Here is a 23,252-nt window from a genome sequence, read left to right on the forward strand (position 1 = left end):
TCAGTTTGGCAGAATATCTCCGTTTTTGCTGCTGGAAAAATGGTATGTGGTGTTCCCAGTTTCATCTTGATACTAATATAAATTTTAATACAGTAAAATAAAAAATAACCTTAATTATTTATTTTTATTTAATATGTACTTAAATATTTAAAATTAATATTTATCTTAAATTAATAATAATAATAATATAATATTCATTATATTTTCACATTACAGCATTTTATTATTAATTAAATTGATTAATAAATATAAATGTATAAATTTAATAACATATAAGCACATGATCATTTATTTGAAATAATTTTATAGATTTTATAAATTTAAAAATAAATATTATTATTATTGAGTGTGTTAATTTTAAGTTTAAAATAATATACTTTGACTTATTGATTTAAATAAATAAAATAGGTTAAATTTATATAAATTTTTTTGAAACAATAATACAATTTTAATTTTTTAGAATAATTATTATATTTATTGTATTCATATCTAGCATTTTATTGAATTTTTATACTAATAAAATTTTATTATTATTGAAACTTATTTAAATGTATTATAATTTAAATAATTTAAACTTAGTAGAATATAATAATTAATTCATTTATGTGAAACAGTTTAGGAATTATACAAATTTTAGTTTACAAATATAATTAAATAAATTTATTAAATTAAATATGTATGTTAATTATAATGAAGTGAAATATATTTTATAATAATTTAAATTAATCATTTAAATAATCAATTTATATTAAAATTAAATTTTTGAAAATCCATTCCCATCCCATAAACTTGACTTGAAACCCATACACACAGGTTAGGTATTGAAAGTTGACATGTACATAGCTATCATGGTACTACTAGTTCAAACATTGGTCACCTCCGCACACTGTGACACTTCCTAGGGATGTCTATTTCTTAACTAATAAACTCAAAATCTTGGAAAATTCCCAAATCAGGGGAGAAAGAAGGAACTAGAAAGAGTCCAAGAAGAAAAAAAGAGATAAGAAAGAATAAATGAATAAAGAAGAAAACTCCACAAGGAACGAGCCAAAGTTGCAAGACTGGTGCATGGTCCACCATGGCGGAATCTTGCAGATTATATGTTTGTTTGTGGTGCTGATAACAGATGCTTATGTCGAAGGTGTTCATCGTTTCTCTAAGTAAAAACCATAAACAGATTCACTCGAGCCAGTCCTCAAATGGAAGGATTCCCATATCTTGTAAAAGCCAAATCCAAACATGTAAACATTCCAAAACCTTGATTGAGACCACATGATCTGTAGATAGCTTCCGCTGAGGAATCGTCTTAGTCGAGTTTGAGTCGAATTCTGAGGATCTTTGATGCATGAAACACTAACTCGGTTAGAAGTTTAGAGGATTGATGAACCCAAAACGACGCAGATGAACGCGGTTTTAAGCCTTTTTTTTTGCCGAATTCCCTGCTCTCTGCTCTCTCTCTCTCTCTCTCCCCCGACTGCATCGGGGGGCGGCGATGGGACCGATAGCACGCCACCACACTCGTCATGCCCAGTAAGGAATTTCATCGAACACTTTCGTTCTGCCTGCGAGGCTGCCATGGGGGGGTCCCTGGTTCAGTTTCAGAATATTTCTGGATGATACATTCAAAGGTGATTAAAAATAAAGAAACAGGATGTGACTTGCTACTCACCTCTCTTTGATGCTTATATTTTAAATCATCTGTAAAGAGAATGCTTGTCTGTTTAGACCACTCTGTTGATTGATTCCATAATCGTTGAGGACAATAAGAAAGGGCTTTCCATGGATTCTGATCTGTATCTTAAGTTGTCTTTTGCAACTGATAGAAAAAGCAGGTTTACTAATTGCTAGTCAGGTCTATTCTCAAAAACAGTCACGCAGTGGAGTGTAGAAAATTGGATAACTTGGAACGTCTCAGGGGTTCCCATGATGAACAAACAATCAAGATTTCTCCTCTACCAGAAATGATCAAAATCTTAAAAGAATTACTACATAAGATCAAATCTGAAGATTGAAGAACTAACCGACTGCAACAAGCTAACTGCCCAGTATGCCACATTCTGCAAATTTCCTCAAATTCGTGTTACATATCAGAACTGGGTAGTTCCCAATATTCGGAACTGAGATACTGAATTGCTAGTCTCCGGCAATGGAGAGAGGCTGCCAGGCAGAAGCCGTAAGAAGGGAGAGATCCTTCCACCCTAATTTCAGGCACCCCCTTTCCTCCACCAGTGTGTATCCCTTCCAAGGAAACATGCCCAACAATAGACTCGCTTGAGCAGCCGGGCTCCCGTCAAGGGACACCAGCTCGAATCCGGCACGACTGAGCTCCTCCCCCCATTTCTCCACCTTCACCTCGCCTGTCCTCTTCGGCCCGCCAACCGCCACGATGTTTCGGATTTCGGAGCCGAACAGCTGCCGCTCGACCAGGTGGCGCTCCCAGCTGTCTCCGGCGAGCCCGTCGCCGAGAGCGTCGAACAGCGCTGAGTAGTAGTGCAGCGCCTCCACGAACCGCCCCAGGAAGGTCCCGCCATGGCTGAGGTCCTGCTCGACGACGGTGATCAGCCGCGGCCGGACCGCCTTCAGGAACCGCAACATCCCGAGATCCGACCCGGTTACGTCGTACAAAGAGTGCTGGAGCCAGTGGACCACCACGGCCTCCTGTGACCCGCGGGGCACGAACCGCGAGTATTCCGAAACGGATCCTATTTTCCCTTCCAGAGCCTGGAACTGGAACGGTAGTCCGAGGGAGCAGGCGAAGTCGGAGAGGCGCTTGCCGGTGGCGTCGAGCATCTCCGCCGATGATCCAACGCCGGTGACCCTGACAGACAGGAATTTGCGCGATCGGGACGCGAGGATGTGGAACAGGCCCGGCCACTGGAGGCCTTGCATGATATCGAGGTCAATAATATGGACGCGATCGAAGCCGTCGAGCGACTGGAAAATGGCTTGATTGGCAGTGAAGTGGGAGAATTTGATGAGTGGACTGATGGAGTTGTAGGACTGGAAGGCGAGGGAGATTTTCTGGCAGACGGCGGTGTGGTTGAGCGTGCGAGCGGAGAGAGGCGAGTAGACGCCGAGGAAGGAGGAGAAGATGCGGGCCTGGAGAGCCTCCGCAAAGTAGCCCGCAACGCGTTCCGGAGAGGTTCCGAACGGAGAGGAGAGCTGGGAGATTTCCGGGAGGAGTTTGCTGGCTTGCTCGAAGTTGTCCATGGAGACGGCTTCCGCGCACTGGAGGAGAAGACCGAGGAGACGTAGACCGGAGGAATCCATCGTCTGATCGTCCAACGACTCTTCCTCTTGCTCCTCCTCGGTTCTTCCAGCCGCCGGCTCACCGGACAGATTCGCACGCTTGAGCGGCTGGTCGGAGGAATCAATATCGTCGACGGGGGCATCCGTTTCCTCATCTCCCCGCTTCGTTTTCTTCATCGGGATTGCATTTGCTGGCGAGCGTGGGAGAAGACTCTGGAGCATGACCCTTCTTCACTCTCACCACATCACGGAACCAGAGTAACCTGTTTCTAACCTCTAAAAACCTCTAGTTTTCTTCTTCTGCAGCTGAATTACCCTTGACGACAAGCGAAGAAGAAGGAAGAAGAAGAAGAAGCATTCGAGCTTCGATGACGTTAACGTCACCACAGAAAAGCCGTTAAATGTCTGGAAATTCGCCGTTACATTGCGTCGGGTGCGGAGTTTGATTGAGGCGTTAAAACGTCAATAATCTACGAATTAAACTAATAAATATTTTTTTATTATTTTCTTACGATTGCGTCGTCACAGAAGTTATGATATTTTTATTTTTTTTTATTTTTAAATAAAAATTTAATTTTTCATAAATAACAAAATAAAATAAAAGCTGTGTGTTTTGCTATTCTGTTATCTCGTGAAGGAGAGGAGAATGAATAGTGTCTATTTATCATATCGCGAAAAGTTGACGATGAATAATAATAGGTGGGCCCAAGAGGCCCATCAAGTCGTACTAGACTTCAAAAGCCTAAGAGAACTTTCTAAATGGGTGTTTCTCGTGGGGGAACTTTTGAATCATATTTTTTCATTATTTATTTTTTAATGTATTTAAATAATTTACTCTTTTTAAGTGAAGTTTGACCAATAATCATATATGTTGGAAGATAAGCTCAAGCCCACGACCAAGGAAGGCCCATATATCTAAGATTATTATAAGATAGGTCACACGACCAAAGAAACCCACAAGATGGGCCCAAGCCCATAAGAAGTAAGACCCACAATGATTACCATGAGCTGACATCTTTATCACATCAGTCAGAAGATCTAGAAGGACTCACAAAAGTATTGTTATCCTATGATCACGTCAAAGAAGAGTTTTAGTCCGAGTTATGTTAGATTAGGACAATGGTAGTTTTATTGTAATTAGACTCTACAACTTTCCTCTATTATAAATAGAGGTTCATGTACTCTGATTACAATAAATTAAAGAAGTCAATGAAGTATTTCTTTTTTCCATAAATTCAACATGGTATCAGAGCAGGTTCTATGAGTTGACGTGGTCAACCCATAGAGGTAATGTGATCATTTTCTCTAAACCCTAAACCCTAGGTCTAGGTTCGTAGTTATTTTTTTCAGTCCCTACACTCATAGTTTTGTTTGCATTTTTTTACCTCTATATGGAGTTTTTCATATTTCAAATTATATATTGGAGGAAATATATTTGAGTCTACTTTTCAAAGAAAAACGATTTGTTCTAATCGGAGTTGTCTATAGAGAAATATTAGTATTTTAATGGTCGAAGGTCAAATTGAAAAAAGGTTCGAGCAGCAATAGCAAACTTCTTATTCCGAGGTATTTATTGCTATCAATAAATAGACTTTATATGGAAAAATATATATCAAAAGAAAGATCTGTAAGTCTATTCTTTTACCTATTCAACTAATTTTTTATCTGAGTTATCTATAAATAGAAATCGATATTTGAAGCACCAAAGGTCAGATTGAAAAAAAGGTTCGAGCGACAGCAGAAAACCTCAAATTCCGAGGTATTTTATGCTATCAAGAAAGAGATTTTATATGGAGAATTATATATCAAAAGAAATATTTGTAAGTCTATTTTCTTACCTATTTAACCATTTCTTGGATTGATTTTTTTATAAGGAGATATTGATTTTGGAAGAGTCAATAGTCATTCTGGAAAAAAAGGAGAAACAATAATCTATCAGATTATTTATCTTCTGATAATTATATTTTATGAAGAAATGTTATACTTGGATGAAAGGTATTTAAGTTTAGTTTCATACGAAGAAAATTTCATGTCAATCTTATCTATATTTAAAGATATATTCGTATTGGAAGAATCAAAGGTCATGTTGGTATTCTGTTGTATTGAAAATTCCGAATTTATGCCCATTGTTTTGAGTCACTTTTTGAGTTGGTATATCAGGAAAATATCTCACTTACCCCTGGTTTGAGGGTTTATTTATACATCTCTATTATTTGGGCTTATTCTTACATCTATAATATTTGGTTCAAGCTGGGATCATTGCCATTACCTCCCAGCTTGAGGGGGAGAAGTAGGAGAAGTACAAGAAAAAGGTATTTTATTTCATATGTTGTGAATAAGTTTATGTGACCAAAATATTCAAAAAAGGAGGAGCACAAAAGATGAAGCTTGTGCATCTAAGAAGAAATTTTTATATCGGATTATTTCATGGGTTCTTTTACAAAGTTTATTACTTGGTTCGTGTTATATGTGTTCGAAGATGGTTGTGTTATATACAATTGTTGTTATTATGTCTCTTTGGGGATATTATTATTGAAGAAGAAGTGACCTCATATTATCATTTATTTTACTCCGTTAAAAAATATCACGGTTGGGAAACCATGACAGAGGATACCCTATAAAAAAATATCACGATTGGGAAACCATGATGGGCCCTGTAAAAAAAAAATATCACGGTTGGGAAACCATGATGGATGATACCCTGTCAAAAAATATCACGGTTGGGAAACCATGATAGGCCTTGTAAAAAAATATCACGGTTGGGAAACCATGACAAAAGAACTTATTATTACATCTATGTTATCCCCCCCTATAATAGCTTTTATGACTTCTACTACTTGGGAGTCGTTGTCCTATGGAGGGACATAATGGTGGACACTTCAGAGCAATTCTGATAGACACACTATCGATAGAAGATGGAGTATGCCCTACATCTAACATTAGGACTGGAGTATGAAGCAATGGCTTACCAGGTAGGAGTGATTTTTAATCTCACATATATTATGCCAGCAGGCCCTCATGGAAGGACGCAACAGTCTTTCTTCTTCCCTACCATATACCTATTCAACCTTCCTACTTAGGAGTCTACTCTTTCCCACAGATAGCACCCACCAGCCTTCCCCTTGCTAAACTTGATTTTCCTCATTTCAAGGAGGAAAAGCAAAAGATTATCTTCGAGGAAGATGAAGGCAGGCTTGAAATCTCTTTGCCGCCACGGACCATGATTAACAATTCTGAAATTGAAACTACAACAGATGAAAGTTTGTCGCCGCCTCCACTAGAAGTGATGCAAGAAGTGATTGTGTCTTGTCTGCATGAGCAAAGAGGTTAGATCACTCCAATCAGAGATTCATAAAAGCTTGCTCTAGCCAATCCCTTGTGCGGAAAGTGACCAACAACAAGACAACATCGATTTTGTAGATGACCTCCTACAATCCGCCAACCAACAAGTCTATCTGCTCAACTCATTTCTACAGCAAGTACAGGCCCCATACGAGTTCTTGTGCAATAAAGCACTTCTTTTACACTCTTTATGGATTCTTAACTCACCTATCAGTTGATCCTCCATTGAGAGTGGACATCTATCAAAGCCCAAGACCATGGGACAATGGATGACAGGAAAAGCCATGTAGGAAGTTTCTTTGAAGTAGAAAGTTGTTCCCCTAGTAGCTTCTTAGTAATTTCCTAGTTTGGAGAGTTCCAAGTTTAGATTAGGAGTTTCTCTTCCATTTAAATTATGCAACTATTAGCATCTATGAATACAGAAAGCTGGGCAAAGGGGGAACACACGTCCTCAAGCCTAATTTATCTTTGTTTTACTGCTTTCTTAGTTGTAAAATTAGCTATACTTCAAATCTTCCAATCAGGTTCGTATCAGATGATGATGATAAACCCACGCCTTGATTCGTAACTATAAACAGGTAAACTTGCTGGACGCGATGCCCATTTTCTTCATCATTTTTTACATCAACTACATCTGATACTATATCCTAGCATATTCAGGTGCTAGCCAGCAGAAAGTAAAGATTAAGGGCATTTCTTTTCCAGCCTAATTAAAGCAAAACAATGGACAACCACATGTCCTCCCCTCCCCTCTAAGCTTTTCACTTCTGCTAAAACTTTCGTTAAGTCACTACTAATTTAAACTACTAAGATGATGGTGAAAACATGAACTTCTCGTCGTGTAAGATGAAATATGGCAAAGCGTGTAAATTTTTCGCGTTAGGTAAAGATAAGGGACGTTATCCGAAAATTGAACATGAAATTACGTGTAAGACAGTGATGGCGTAGAGAGAGGAAAAGCTGTCGTCGTCGTTCCATGGCGGCCTCTAGTCTTAACAACTTCTGTCCCTTAATGCTAAAAAGGCAAAACAGCAAGGAAGAACTGAAGAAGGGAGACAACAATCCTCTCTTTCTTATGATACTTCTTTTTCCCCATTAAATACCCCTTCGTCTTTCCCCCTCGTGTGCATACTTCTCTCTTCTTCCATTTCTTCGCTTGTTTGTTTTTGATTCGTTGCAGTAGACAAAGTTTGCGAGCTATGCAGCGTATTTGATTTTCAAACTCTTCTCTTCAAATCGTCAGTGTGGTTGTGTGGATCCACCTTTCGTCCTTCCTATGTTTTCAAGGAACTGAACGGTCACTGTATAGATAGCTAATTTTTCGTAGTTTCGTGGGGTGGGTTCTACTGTACAGAGTTTCCGGTGCTCGAGGAGTTCGGCGGTTTCAGTTCGATTTAGTAGATTAATGTTTAAAGGGTAGCGTTGACGTGAAGTTTAGAACGGATTCTCGATCTTTGGAGTCTTGAGGTGTTTGAACTTTTTCACTTGGAAGAGGGAAGGCTTCAGGAATTTTGTAAAGGATGGCGGTGCTCGAAGAGGTAATTCAGCTGGTTAACGAATGGTTGAGGTCGGGCAACACGCAGAAGCCTTATGTGAACCCAAATCTTGACCCCGTTTTGTTGGTTCCTGGAATTGCGGGTTCGATTTTGAATGCTGTGACTGAAGATGGACGTGAAGAGCGAGTATGGGTTCGAGTCCTGGGTGCTGATCATGAGTTCCAGAAAAAACTGTGGTCACGTTTTGACCCTTCTACAGGTGAGTTTTGAGGTCCTAGTCCTGTTGTAACGAATATATATTCTCCTTCGGATGACTTCTTCTAATCTTTTAAGAATAAGTGGGTGGATAGCTAAGCAAAGTTGGTTATCGTCCTCAATGCTGGTTGGAGGAGTTTCTAGTAGTTCCTTCCTATACGGTTTAGTCGCAAAATTTATAATATTCTTGCAGTCAGTCATTGTGAGCTTGTAAGTGGTACTGCCTTTTGCTTTTGTTTCTTGTTTGTTACACATTAAAGATTCCAGTTTACTCATTTATGTCTTTGAAACGGCCGAATATTGCTCAATCTAGAAACAGGGAGGATTATTTTTATGCGTCTCAAATTTTGGCCTCAGTGAGTCTACTTTAGCGGATTGCTTGAGGTATCACTTTTTGTTTACTTGTCATTCTTTTCATCAGAGTTCATCACTGTGATAGATGGATTCTATCTTGAGCACTTAAAGTAGCTCTCACCATTCCGTGAACGTCTATGTTGATAGTCCAAGATGCATCCATGTTCTTGGCTGTTGCAGCCTCCATGTCGCAAAGTTGTCCAAAGTGCTAAAAGCAGCTTCTGCTGCACTGCTTATGCAGAGAAGCTAAGAAGGGAGTTTCAACAAATTAGATGTTGCTGTTTTGACTTAACTTTTCTACACAACCATAGGCTGAATCAATGGAAGGCAGCCGTGCCTCCCGTACCTCTGGAGGTCTTCAGTAATATACCAATAATAGTTTCAACTTCCTCTGTGGGGCTTCTTCTCCATATCTTAAATTATGTTTCTGCTCTTCACAGAACTTTGAATTGTCATATCAAACTCCAACTAAGAACTCTTTGATCAGATCATACTTTGGGGCTATGTTGGCTAATTGAACCTCTTTTTTGTTCCTAATTATTCATTTTATAAATATCTCTCAGGTACTATGACCTTTTGGATATGTGTCTTCTCTTCAGCTGGGCGTCCAAAATATGTTTTGTTTGCAACACAGCATCATCAGTGGAGTAGTCAACCTGACATAGATCTTGTTTGAATGCCATGTAACAGGAAAAACTGTGTCATTGGATTCCAAAACAAGTATATCTGTGCCTGAGGATAGATATGGTTTGTTTGCAATTGATAACCTTGACCCCGACATGGTAAATGTCTAGCTCTTATGCATAACTTTCAGCTTCTGGTTCCCATTTTCCAATTGAACTTCAACTATTCCTTTTTTGTTTATGGAAAAAGGATTGAACTTCAACTATTCCTTTTTTGTTTATGGAAAAAGGATTGAACTTCAACTATTCCTTTTTTGTTTATGGAAAAAGGATTGAACTTCAACTATTCCTTTTTTGTTTATGGAAAAAGGATTGAACTTTAACATATGAGACATGTTTACTGGCTCTTAGGCTGTTTTCTGTTGGTTGATTGTAGTAGTATGAACAGTTGAAACTTCTTCTTTATTTGTCCTGTTTTTATTGTCCCTCATGAACAAAAAGGTGGGAAAATTGTATTTTGGAAGCTATGTACAATGCTCAGTTTTTCTTGAAAAAACGTGATTTCATTGAAAAGACCAACGAGAAACAAAGCCAAACATTGGTTTCCATTTTAGTGAACTATTGATGATTTTTTCCTGTTCAGCTAAAGAATCAGCTGTACAGTTAGCTAAACATTTTACACGAGACAATCTCAAACTATGTTACATGCTAGATCCTGAATTTCATGAAACAATTCCCAGTGTCTCCAAGGAGGGTCAGCTCATTTTTGCAGCAACTAACCATTGTTGATCCTGAATTTCATGAAACAACTCCCAGTGCCTCCAAGGAGGATCCACATCATTTTTCACCAACTAATGACTGTGTTTGGATCACCTTCCCCTTCCGGTCAGAATCAAATCTGGATTGCCAGATTTTAATCTTTGAAGAAAATCAGACAATTCAGCTGAAAGTTGAATCATAAATTCTCTTAGGACGGAGAAAGCCATGGATCCATCATGATAGTGAAAAACACTACCGTATGCCCTGTCCAGGATTACCTTATTAGCAGCCACCAATGCCTAGTTTGATGATACCTAGATTAGGAGGGATAGGGATACTAATTTAGACTGATGAATTACGGAGAGTAATAGAAGACAATTTAATTTGAAGTTAATACTAAAATGCTCATTTTTTTCTTTTTGAAGCACATTTAGTGTAAACATTGTCATAGAAATACCACATCAAATACTCTGGAATGGTGCTTACAAACTCATTTGCCCAGATAAATTACTTCCATCATATTTAGAGTGAATGTTTGTTTATCATTCTTCTTGTTTCCCTGGCAAAGAGCATACTTTTTAAGAACAACCATTTTCTTTGCTTTCTGATTTGAATGCTAATAACTTTCATCACAATGATGAAGAATATCAGCATATAACTTTGTTACTTCATTTTTCTCTTGCAGATTGTTGGACGTGATTCTGTTTTCTATTTTCATGATATGATAGAGCAAATGATCAAGTGGGGCTTTCAAGAGGGCAAAACACTCTTTGGATTTGGTTATGATTTCCGCCAGAGCAATAGGTTTGTCCTGTATTTAGGTTTGTCTTGTTGTAAACATAAAACTTGTTCTTCTTTTGAAGAAATGGGGCTACCTTGTAGGAAGAGATGTTTCTTGATATTTTTACGAGACCATCAAACTGATCATTCTCCTTATGGGTTTATTTTTCTGTAGATTGTATGACCATATTTTTGTTTTCATTGACTAAGTAAAGGAAACACCTCTCAGAAAGTAGTACCGTGATACAATAGTCAAAAGTCTCTAGCTAGGTTCTTTACGTGGCAATGGTATTTTTATAAATTTTCATCCACTTGTTCTCACTTTAGGACCAACGAGTACTGCTGGAATATCAAAGCTTGTCATTTCCTTGTCAATTCCAGGGTTCAAATATCGGAGTACTAACTCAGCAGCTGACATTTTAGCATGCATTGATTTTGTGGCTCACTCTTGTTGTTAGAGACTCCTATCTATTGGAATATGTTACCTGATTGTTTTTATTTTATTTTTGTTTATATTTTATGTAATTTCAGTTTTATTTGGATCCTATTGTATTTTTGCTCTATGTATTGTATTTTGTTGTGTATTTTTATCTTCTTCATAATATTCTCACCATTTTCGAAGAAAAAAAGTTCCTTTCCTTGCAACTACTGATTTCTTGAATGTGAACCCTTCATGCTTGTTGAAGGTTCCAGGAGACAATGGATCGGTTCTCTGCTAAATTGGAGTCAGTCTACACTTCTTCAGGATGCAAGAAAATTAATATTATAACTCATTCTATGGGTGGCCTGCTTGTGAAATGCTTCATGGCGCTACACACTAATGTAAGAGTATGAGTGTGTGGGTGTGTGTAGGTGTGGGCATTGATCACGGCAAAGAAATGCTCTTCTCTGCCATCCTCCCTCCCTCGGCTGTGTGTGTGTGTTGTGTTCATACAACATTTTTTTCTAATTTTATTTTTTACCTTGTCTAAGCAGGTTGCACCACTAAATATTCCTGATTGACTATTTATACCTGCTTGTTGTTCTTCTGTAGGTTTTTGAGAAGTATGTAAAGAGCTGGATCGCAATTGCTGCTCCATTTCAGGGTACATAGGGTGCTTATATTTGATGTCTGATGGACTTAAATGTTTCATGATGGCCTTATTTTACTAAAGAGATCTTTTGATATCAACTTCAGTCGAGAGCTAGATTGATATTTCTTGCAGATAAATGATCTTTCTTTCATCATTGATAGGTGTTTTTCTGGTTTCACTATCAACAAGTAGTTGAGAGATTTTGAATTTCTATTACTTAAGTATGATTATATGATTAGGTGCACCTGGATATATCACAACCAGTCTACTGAATGGAATGTCCTTTGTTGATGGATGGGAGCAGAACTTTTTCGTTTCTAAATGGAGCATGCACCAGCTGGTATATCCATGATGTCCTGTTTCTAATCTTAAATATTCTAGTTGGTAATAGGATCTTTCTCTTTGACATCTGTGGGTATCTCTATCCTGTCTCTCCCAAACTCACATCTAGTCCAACCCAAGAGAGGTTGGACTAATCTTCCTGCCATTGTTTTTTGTACAAGTCTTTATAGCATTGAAAGACACCATCTTCTCTTCATTCTAGCCGCAAACAATATTTTTTTATTTAGTATCTACATTATAATATTGGATAAAATCACTCATTGAATAGTGCTTTTGCTGCAGTTGATTGAATGCCCATCAATATATGAGCTGATGGGCTGCCCTGATTATGATTGGCATACTGTTCCGCTTCTACAGCTATGGCGGGAAAGGCATGATAGCTGTGGCAATGCAAGTACTATTTTAGAGTCTTATGCCCCCTCAGAATCCATTTCCCTCATGGCTGAAGCTCTTTCCAATAACAAGGTATTCAATTGAAGAAGCACAAAACAAAAGTTCCAAAATTCTTATAATGATTTTCGCTTTATGTTTATACCAAATTTTCACTTTAGTGGTAGAAACTGACAAATTAATATCTGTGACTAGGTTAACTATGATGGGGTGGAGTTGTCTTCACCACTGAATCTAGAGATCTTAAAATGGGCTCGTGAAACTCAAAAAATTCTGTCAACTGCTGAGGTTCCTTCAAGTGTCAAATTTTATAACATTTATGGGAGTGATAATGGCACAGCTCATAGTGTTTGGTAATGTTTCTTACAGTTGAGTGTTAACATTTATGCACAATTTGCAGGCTTATATTAAGTATGATTGGTTGTTGGTTTCTTTTTCTTTTGTCCAAATGGTTGTGTTATTCTAAAACAAATCGACGTTTGGAACAAAATTAATATATTCTGTACGACAATGCTCAATCTCACAATTGGAACGGGAGTGTAGGAGTGGAATGCTGTTGATTTCCAAGTATTTAGTGGTTTTATCAGTTTGTGCCATCTGTTATACTTTTATTTTTTTAACCTTGACACTGCATAATCTGTCTCAGGTGAGAATCTTTTTTGATTGATTTTTTATGTTCAAACAATATGTGTGGACTTCTTCTTTTGCCTGCGGAAAATACTTCAGCAACTTAGGTTACTATTCTTATTCTGATGTCCTATTTATTCAATTTTCAGAAAGTGAGATGTTTAACAGATTTGGAGTGTGACTCAATTCTGAGTATATGTTTCATAGTTTTACCTTTTGTTGGTCTTTATGTCAAAATATGGATAAAATTCTTGTGATCACAAAAACTGTGCTGTACCTTCAACCACTATGTATCTACATAGACGCGTTTTATTTATTTCTATATATGTTATGCTTCCTTTTTTATTTTTTTAGTGACTTATTTCTTATTTATTTCGTTTCTACTAACTGTTACCCTATTTTCAGTCAACCATTAAAAATGGATACTTAAGTAGAATTAATAGCTATGCTGAAAGAGTCGGTCGATCTGAAATCATGGTGTTTCACAAGTTCTATTTATTTGAGAGAAATCATGATAGATTTGTTTGCTTGGTTTACTCATCTGTATCACTAAATCAACTTTCTTCTTTCACTTTGCAGCTACGGGAGTGAGCAGACACCAATCTCAGACCTCCAGCAAATTTTGCTGTTCCAGGTTTGCATTTGTTTGCTGAAAACTATGTTTATGTTTATGTTTATCTGTTTCTATAACGAGGTAGTTTCTTCGTTTTTAACTATAGTATGTGAATATCAACTTTGGCAAACATGTTCAGCAGGCTCATGACATTTCATCGATTCATGGACTTTTTACTAGAATTATATTCTACTTGAATTTTTATTAACTTTTTTGTAAAACGATTGTATTTCATGATATCTATTAAAGATTAAGTTTAAAACATTTTCCAGTGTAGGTGTGTCATTAACATCTTGACGCTAAATAACCTGTTGCTGCAACTTAACATATCTCTACTTTTTATCATCTTTGTATTTCAGGCAAGATACATCTGTGTTGATGGTGATGGGACTGTTCCTGCGGAATCAGCCAAGGTAAGTTCTTTTCTTCTTACAGTCTTGGCCATGAATGATCTCCAAGATCAAGGTTCCATTTCTTTGTCTCAAGAAAACGGGTTCCTATTTTTGGCTTCATGGACATCTTGGGAAAACGTTTCTTCAGACTTTTCCTACTTTTACAGGCAGATGGGCTCAATGCAGAAGCTAGAGTTGGAGTCCCTGGGGACCACCGGGGAATAATCTGTGATCTTCATGTGTTCCGTATACTGAAACATTGGCTGAAGGTGGACTCTGATCCATTCTACAATCCTCTAAACGACTTTGTCATCCTTCCCACGGCATTTGAGTTTGAAAAGCACAAAGAAGATGGGTATGAGATAAGAGCAGTGAAAGAAGAATGGGAGATCATATCAAGAAATGAAGAAGAATCTGCTCTGTTGGATCAGAAAACTCTAATCGGTTCTGTGTCCGTTTCACACACAGGGAAGGATCCTGCACAGGAAGAAGCACAAGCCACGGTTATTGTCCACCCCCATATTGATGGCATGCAACATATAGAAGTAGTGGGTTTCAGTGTGGCAATCAATGGCTGACTGTGGAGTTTGAAAGGGTTCCTGTAGGTGGAGTCTGCAATGCAGTATGGCTGAAGCTGAAGATTATAATTGTTCTAACAACATGTGTAACTGGTCTTGGATGTTGATAGTGTGAGACTGTGAATGTTCTTACTGAAGATTATAATTGTTATAACAGCAGGTGTAGTTGGTCTTGGATGTTGATAGTGTGAGACTGTGAATGTTCTTACTGAAGATTATAATTGTTATAACAATAGGTGTAACTGGTCTTGGATGTTGATAGTGTGAGACTGTAAATGTAGATATGCTGGAACTTTAGAAGAAATAAGGGAATGTAATTCATGATTACTATTGGCAGACTCCGTTTCTTTTGGCAATCAAGGTACTTTCTTGAATTGGTAATAAGATTGACTTCTTTGTTGACTTCTTTGTTTGTCGAGTTGGGTTAGGTACTTGGCTTTCTGTGCTTAACAGATCGGTCTTTTGGGTTGTATTGGTTAGGCGTTTGACACTTTTTGGTGATTTCAAAGGTCTGTTTGGAACCCTTAGAAAAGAAAATAAAATAAAATAAAATTTTGATTATTATTATTTTAAAAAATAATAATAAAATGAGGTAATAATAATTTTTTATTAACTATTTTTAGAAATAATAATGATCAAATTTTTAGTTTTTTATTTTTTATTTCTTTGCCATAGGGTTCCAAAAAGACCTCTAGGGAAAGTGAGTGTTCGAAAATTAGGGTAGGTTAATTAGGTTCCCTAAAAAAGAAAAGAAAAATGAGAATTTAACCATTATAATTCTTAAAAATAGCTAGTGAAAATAGATAATGATTAAAATTTTCTTTTTATTAACTATTTTTTAGAATAATAATGATCAATTTTTTTTTCATGGGATTCCTTAGAGACCCCAAAAGGTGTTTGTTTACAAGCGATCCAACTCAAAGCTCAGGCCTAATTCTTTTTCATATAACCTTATTTATTCCTGACTTGGTTATGTGATTCAAATTATTGAATAATTATTGTAATATAAAAAATGCCAAAATAATTGTCTTAAATTCAAATTTATAAAATATTAAATTATAATTACTTATTGATAATATTGATTTTAATCGATAAATAAAGTCTATTAAAAGATATTTTAATTCTTAGGTTTGTATATAAATGATTTTAATTGTTAAATTTTTTAAAAATAATTATTTTTTCCATTTTTGTTTCAAACACAGCTTAAATAGATTGAAAATATAATAGGCAAAATAATAAACTATTAGCCAATCCTTCAATTTCCACTAATTTGAACTTTTGTCACGTGGCGGCATGGCCCAGGCAATCTGATGGCCGTTCATCCGAACCGAACGATGATCTAAAGACCGCCAGTTACTCGTTAAACCCTAGCCACGCGTATTAGTATCCCTTCAGCTTTCCCTCCTCGACGAGCAGAGACGCTGGCGACTGTCTGAAGGAACGAAGGTAGCGGAGATATGGTGAAGTTTCTCAAGCCCGGTAAGGCTGTGGTCCTCTTGCAAGGCCGATTTGCCGGTCGGAAGGCGGTCATCGTCCGTTCCTTCGACGACGGTACTCGGGACCGGCCGTACGGTCACTGCTTGGTCGCCGGCGTCTCCAAGTACCCGAAGAAGGTGATTCGCAAGGACTCTGCGAAGAAGACCGCGAAGAAGTCGAGGGTGAAGGCTTTCATAAAGCTCGTCAACTACAACCACATTATGCCCACCCGGTACACCCTTGATGTTGATCTCAAGGATGTCGTCTCCCTCGATACCCTCCAGTCGCGTGACAAGAAGGTTGCGGCGGCCAAAGAGACCAAGGCCAAGCTCGAGGAGAGGTTTAAGACGGGGAAGAATCGGTGGTTCTTTAGCAAGCTCAGGTTCTAGATACTGATTTCTCATGGAAATTTGTTTCCGTCTCAGCTTATAATTGATACCCTTTGTCCATTGCCTGCTAAAGAACATTTGAGCATCTTCTTAGAGAAATTACAGTCATGAAGTCATCAAAAAGCCTTGTTTTTGAAGTATTAGAATGTATTTCTTCCTCATTAGGTACTCTTCTTTATCCACGGTGCTTTTATTGATTGAAATCGCTTTTAGATCTTGCCAGTCACTTTCTCGATTCTGGGTTTTCCTATTATTAATTGAAACAAAAATAAAATTGAAAAAAGCAAAAATCTTATTAGGTTTTCCTAGCCATGGATGGCGGTTCTCTGTCTTGTACCAAACTGATGACTATGGATGAGTCGTCCTCGATGAATAAGACAAGCAACCAGATTATAAAAAAAGTTTAATTTGGATCGTTATTGATAGAAGCGTTTCAGAAGTAGCTGGTGCTTTGATTCGGAAACGAATTATACAGAGAAACAGGTTTTGCGTCTCAAGAAAGATTAAACTCTCTTTTCGTTAGTGAATTCTTATCGTCTAATCTTTAGGTTTTATCAATTCCTAGCCAGAACTCGTCACTGTCATCGCTTTCTTAGTCTAAACTCAATAGTTTTCTTCGCAGAATAGCAATTCAAAAGACTTTGTCGAAAGTTAGCAAAACCCCCTATCGTCATTCCCATCATCTCAAATTGGGTATGAATTCTGTGAAAGAAATCGGCTGCAACTCTAAAACGAATTAATAAACAAACTCACCACATAATAATTTTGAACAATATAATAAAACGAATACATGATCATCACCCACTGAATGTCTGGAGAGATTACAAAGTATCTTTCCATTCATCGATCAGTGATACATCACATAACACAAATACGAGCAAACAAAAGCTTTGAAGTCCCTCCAAATTCCTCAGAAACACGCGTCCAAAAGGCAGCAGCAACATAGAGCAGCACAGCTGAAAAAATAAACCCAGAATAAGAATTGAGCAACAAATACAAACACCTACAAGATTTAAACCGGAATTGAGAAATACTCACCATCCCTTCCAGAAGCCATCGCCTCTATCCTTGGTTTCAACAGGTTGAGGAGGATAAGCAGCTCCCTCTTTCATCGGGTAGCCGGCCGGCGGCGGAGCCACGTACTGGGGATAGCCCTCGGCCGGGTAGGATTGAGGAGGATACCCCTGTGCTGGAGGAGGATACGCCGTCGTGGAAGGTGGGTACACTGCCAAATCCAATCAAAACACAGAAAACAGATTAAAAACTCAAGAAACCTCAACACCCATCTAACCAGAAGTGCTAAATCACGATCCCAATCAAGTAAAACAGTAATCGATCACATTAAAGAAGTGATACCTGGAGGAGCTTGGTGGTGATCGTAACTCATGTTTGAAGTCTGAGAAGTCTTAAAGTCGAATGGGAGGAGAAATCTAATGTAAAGGTTGTCAAGGCAAGAACAAGTGGTGGATGAAGACGAAGGAGAAGGTGGGAGACTTTGAAGATTAGGTGTAAGATAATGTCACAAAGATGCTGCAGCTCGAAGGAACTGGGAGGAGAAATCTAATGTAAATGTTGTTAAGGCAACAACAAGTGGTGGATGAAGATAAAAGGAGAAGGTAGGAGACGTTGAAGATTAGGTGTATGAGATAATGTCACAAAGATGCTGTAGCCCGATATTGCGCAACTGTATATATAAACAGTAAGGCCAAGAAAATCAAACCGTGTGAGGATCAGCGAAGGCAGGACTGGAGAGAGAGACGCTCTTGATTTGCTTATGTCACACGTAGTGAGGTGGCGATCGAGTCTTCTCACAGGGAGGCGCGTGTAACTGCGACGCGTTTTCTCAATTGAAAATTTGGAAATCAGAGCCCTTACGGAATGTTCTGAAATCCCAACAAAATCGTCGGTCTCCGGTTCCCATGGCCGATACGGGACTCTTCCCAGAAGCTGCCAACGAGTCTTGAGCTTATCGCTGGAAGCTAAAAATTTATTAATGGGTGTGTGGAGTTTGGGCTGATGAAGGAATTAGCCATCTGTGTCTAGGCGGCAGATAAATGAATAATAAAGAGTTGCCGTTTTCAGGCTTCATTGGAGCGGACACGGAAATGGTTAGTAAGAGGCGTAGTCAGTTTTTAGATATAGATGACATGAGTCATCAATTTCTTCTGGGTCAAGCAAGCGACATTCTGTTCGTCGCTGAGGAAACAGAGAATGGTTAGAGGTGGGAGAACAAAAAATAAATATATACTAAATTTTATATTATTTGTTGAGAGTACGTAGTTCTGTAAATATCAAGCGGGTTTTGTAGAAACAGTATCTGAACTGTAAGAATTTAACTGTTCCTCGTAGAGACTGTATGAATGAGAAATGCGAGCACCAAAAGGGAATTCCAGCTTTACTAATGGCCAAAACTTAATAATGTTGTGGCTTCTGGAATTCTCTTGTTCTTCACATTTGCCTCATCTTGAATACCAGTCACCACATATTAATAGCTAGAGGTTAATTTCGCACAAAATAACCACAGAGATTTCTCTCTTTGTTAATTATCACAAGGAAAGACAAGCGAGAAATTCTTACCAGTCCCAAAACTCAAAAGGGAATTCAAGGTACGATGACCAAACCCTCTGAATCTTTAGCCTCTGAAACATTTCTCTCTTCGTTAAGTTTCAAAAGGACCATGCAAGAATTCAAAAAAGATAAGCGAGAATTTCTTACCAGTCGACTGATACAGCATCTTCTTGAATAAGTGACCTTTGGACTCGTGAAAACTATCCTCAATATCAAAGAGTTTGTAAAAGGAGGCATGGGTGCCTAGGAAAGCGTGATGGACAGCGATAGGAAAACCTGGTTTTTCTCTTTACCGTCGTGTGAAGCTTCTCAACGCTGCCGATTCTTTACCGTCGTGTGAAGCTTCTCAACGCTGCCGATTCTTTTTATGTTGGGCATCTTCAACCTCAACGTAGAGGGAGAGAGAAGAGAGAAGGGGGAAAAAACACCTCGGTGTATCCTCAATGTAGAGGGAGAGAGCAGAGAAGAGAAAGAAAAAACACCTCGGTGTGTTCGGGTTTGGGAGATCATCTCTGCAGTCCTCGTTTTTCTCTGGTAGCTGAGAGAGGAAGTGTAGAGGCTCTGTCTGCTTTGTTTCTGGCTTGAGGTGTTTGGGCGTCGGTAAGTCACAGGGAACTACCAGGATCTCATATAGGTTTACACTATTTTCTTTATTGATCTTTACTGTATTTTCACAAATTTGTCTTTCTGTTATCTACGGTGCTAGATTGACTTATGGATTGTGATTTGAGAATGTTGTAACACACTATGAACTTTTTCTCCCTATGATGAAATAAATGCAGTAGTCTATGGACGTAGCCAAGTTGGTTGAGCCATGTTAAAACAATGTATTGTTATTTTTGTTTCCTAGTAAATCTGGTAAAAAAATTTCTTAACAACCGGCATCAGAGCAAGGTTGTAGAGAAAGTCAGTAATGATCCAAAAGATAACCAGATTTAAGTAGGAGCAATGGCCGCAGATGAAGGGAAGGTGAAAATTGAAAAGTTTAATGGGGCAGACTCTGGTTTCAGAAAAATGCAGATAGAGGATTATTTGTATAAGAAAAATTTATATCTCCCACTTGAATCCGGTTATCTTTGGATTGTTGCTGATTTTCTCAACAACCTCACTCTGATACGAGTTGTTAAGGAGAAAAACCAGGTTTATTTTCTCCTTCTATGTTACGATCGAGTCCCGAGAAAATTTATTTTGTTGCTACTGTTACGGGACTTAACCTTGTGCCTTGTGCCTATCGCTATCTATCACGCTTTCCTAGGCACCCATGCCTCATTTTATAATCTCCCACTTGAAGACTGATTTCAATCTGTCTTTACATAACAATGCAACAACTCTTTATTGGTCTGGTCATTCTTGCAGGCCCCAAGACAGTGGTACAAAAAGTTTGACTGTTTCATGCATAAGGAAGGTTTCCAGAAATGCAATGCTGATCACTGTTGCTACTTCAAAAGGTACACGTCCAGTTATATCATTTTGCTACTTTATGTCGATGATATGTTAATAGCTAGCTCAGATATAGATGAGATCAAAAGCTTGAAGCGGCAATTGTCAAAAGAATTTGACATGAAAGACTTGGGTCTAGCAAAGAAGATTCTCGGAATGCAAATCACAAGAGATAAGCAAAGTGAAGTTTTGCAATTATCTCAAATAGAGTACATCAATCGTGTTTTGCAGATATTCAATGAACAATGCCAAGCCAGTTGGCACACCCTTGGACAAAGACTTATGCCTATCCAATGATTAGTCCCCTCACACGGAAGAAGATAAATAGTTTATGGATAAGGTTCCCTACGCCTCAGCCATTGGTAGTTTAATGTATGCAATGGTCTATACGAGACCAGATATTGGCCATGCAGTGGGAGGTGTTAGCAGATTTATATCAAACCCAGGTGAGGCCCATTGGAAAACAATAAAGTGGATCTTGAGATATCTATGAAGTGCCATAGATAAGTGTTTGTACTTTAGTAAAGGTGCATTGAAAGTACAAGGGTACGTAGATGCAAATTTTGCAGGAGAAGTTGATCACCGGAGAAACACCACTCGTTATGTGTTTACCGTGGGCACAACAACTGTTAGTTGGATGTCACAAATACAAAAAATTATTGCATTATCCACCATTGATGTTGAATATATAGCAATAACAAAAGCCAGTAAAGAGATGATATGACTTCAAAGATTGTTAACCGAGCTGGGATTCAAACAAAAGATGAATGATTTGTACAATGACAGTCAAAGTGCGATGCATCTAGCAAATAATTCTGCATTTCATTCTAGAACTAAGCATATTGGACTACGTTATCACTTCATCAGATCTTTGTTAGAGGATGAGGTGCTAACACTGAAGAAGATCCAAGGTAATAGAAATCATGCAGATATACTAACAAAAATGGTGACTATTGATAAATTGAAGCTATGTTCAGCTTCAATTGGCCTACAAGAATCACGAGACCGAGAAAATGATGCTGCATTGATATATGTGAAGACAAATTGAAATCAGTCTTCAAGTGGGAGATTGTAAAAGGAGGCATGGGCGCCTAGGAAAATGTGATGGACAATTATAGGCACAAGGCTCAAGGTTAAGTCCCGGAACAGTAACAACGAAAATAAAATTTCTCAGGACTCAAGCGTAACAAAGAAGGAGAAAATAAACTTGGTTTTTCTCCTTACCGTCACGTGAAGCATCTCGATGCTGCTGATTCTTTTTCTATTGGGCGTCTTCAACCTCAGTGTAGAGGGAGAGAGCAGAGAAGAGAAAGGGGGACGAAACACCTCGGTGTATCCTCAGTGTAGAGGGAGAGTGCAGAGAAGAGAAAAAAGAAACGCCTCGGTGTGTCCGGGTTCGGGAGATCTGCATCTCTGTAATCTTCGTTTTTCTCTAGTAGTCGAGAGAGGAAGTGTAGAGGCTCTATCTGGTTTGCTTTTGGCTTGAGGTGTTTGGGAGCTGACAAGTCTGGGGGGAACTACCAGGATCTCCATACAGGTTTACACTATTTTCTTAATTGATCTTTGCTGGATTTTCACAAATCTATCCTTTATGGGTTGTGATTTGAGAATGTTATACCTCCTGGCTGTCTCTGCACCCCTACCTCCTTTATCATTGAGCTGTCATTTAGGAGCCTTAGCTGGTGATCCGGGCTATTTCCCTCTCGACGATGAAGCTTATCCCCCATCGTCTCACTGGCCGACCTTGCCCCTTTGGGGTCATATCTAGTCTATGATAAAATAAATGCAGTAATATGTAGACGTAGCCAAAGTTGGGCGAACCACGTTAAAACAATGTGTTGTTATTTTTGTTTCCTAGTAAATCTGATAAGAATTTTTCTTCACACCGGCTCTTCTGCAACAAGCTACAAGAATCAGACATCAAAACCTCTAAATCTTTAGCCTCTGCAATTTTCTTGATTCACTACGTATTTGCCTTGTCCTGATTACCAGCCACCACATATTAACTTACGCAGACAACCAAAACAATTCTCTCTTCGTTAAGTTTAAGAAGGAAAGAACCCACCCATGCAATAATTAAAAAAAGACAAGCGAGAAATTCTTACCAGCCGGCTGATGCAGCGTCTTCTTGAATAAGTGAAAATTTCTGAAACCTTTGGACTCTTGCAAACTATCCTCAAGATCAAAGAGTCAACCGCAAGCTCTTCCGCAACAAGCGACAAGAATCAGGCATCAAGAAAGAAGCATATTAAAAACTTAACGTCGCGATCCCAGCTTCCTTCCCATTTCGATCAACTGCTTACTCCAATTCATGCAACTCCGTCAGAGAAGAAGGTTGACGAATTGGGGTAAGAGGTTGCCGAAATGGATAAGAGTTGATAATTTCCCTTCAATCTCTTCCTCCGCAGAAGCTCTCTCTCCTTCAATCACTTCCTCCGCAAAAGCTCTCTCTCTCTCTCTCTCTCGGCAACAGAGAGAATTTTAGCGTTCTTTTCTTTTAATTAAG

At 38.4% G+C, this 23,252-nt stretch overlaps 4 protein-coding genes across 4 annotated transcripts; 2 read left to right on the plus strand and 2 right to left on the minus strand.

Annotated features, from left to right (window-relative positions):
- Positions 1–1,830: 1,830 nt before the first annotated feature.
- Positions 1,831–3,527, minus strand: LOC137953890 (scarecrow-like protein 23). Its single transcript, XM_068801437.1, has one exon. It carries the CDS (start codon positions 3,469–3,471, stop codon positions 2,134–2,136), a length of 1,338 nt encoding a protein of 445 aa, XP_068657538.1. The 5' UTR covers positions 3,472–3,527; the 3' UTR covers positions 1,831–2,133.
- A 4,087-nt stretch (positions 3,528–7,614) lies between these two features.
- On the plus strand, positions 7,615–15,218 carry LOC137953521 (lecithin-cholesterol acyltransferase-like 4). The gene is made up of 11 exons (XM_068800947.1): positions 7,615–8,346; positions 9,387–9,478; positions 10,764–10,882; positions 11,545–11,680; positions 11,892–11,943; positions 12,171–12,271; positions 12,556–12,738; positions 12,859–13,016; positions 13,870–13,924; positions 14,263–14,316; positions 14,463–15,218. Exons 1-11 carry the CDS (start codon positions 8,112–8,114, stop codon positions 14,871–14,873), a joined length of 1,596 nt encoding a protein of 531 aa, XP_068657048.1. The 5' UTR covers positions 7,615–8,111; the 3' UTR covers positions 14,874–15,218.
- Positions 15,219–16,257: 1,039 nt separating this feature from the next.
- On the plus strand, positions 16,258–16,902 carry LOC137953640 (large ribosomal subunit protein eL27x-like). Its single transcript, XM_068801095.1, has one exon. The coding sequence runs from the start codon at positions 16,331–16,333 to the stop codon at positions 16,736–16,738; it is 408 nt and encodes a 135-aa protein (XP_068657196.1). The 5' UTR covers positions 16,258–16,330; the 3' UTR covers positions 16,739–16,902.
- A 588-nt stretch (positions 16,903–17,490) lies between these two features.
- On the minus strand, positions 17,491–18,745 carry LOC137953895 (protein CYSTEINE-RICH TRANSMEMBRANE MODULE 9-like). The gene is made up of 3 exons (XM_068801444.1): positions 18,095–18,745; positions 17,777–17,963; positions 17,491–17,694 (listed from the first exon to the last, which is right to left on the minus strand). Exons 1-3 carry the CDS (start codon positions 18,123–18,125, stop codon positions 17,649–17,651), a joined length of 264 nt encoding a protein of 87 aa, XP_068657545.1. The 5' UTR covers positions 18,126–18,745; the 3' UTR covers positions 17,491–17,648.
- Between the last annotated feature and the right edge of the window lie 4,507 nt (positions 18,746–23,252).

The sequence above is a fragment of the Aristolochia californica genome, unplaced genomic scaffold (genome assembly GCF_029961685.1).
Source record: "Aristolochia californica isolate CCGP_79_NKW_82.1479 unplaced genomic scaffold, dmAriCali1.0.hap1 SCAF_16, whole genome shotgun sequence".
In the NCBI taxonomy this organism is placed as follows: Eukaryota; Viridiplantae; Streptophyta; class Magnoliopsida; order Piperales; family Aristolochiaceae; genus Aristolochia; species Aristolochia californica.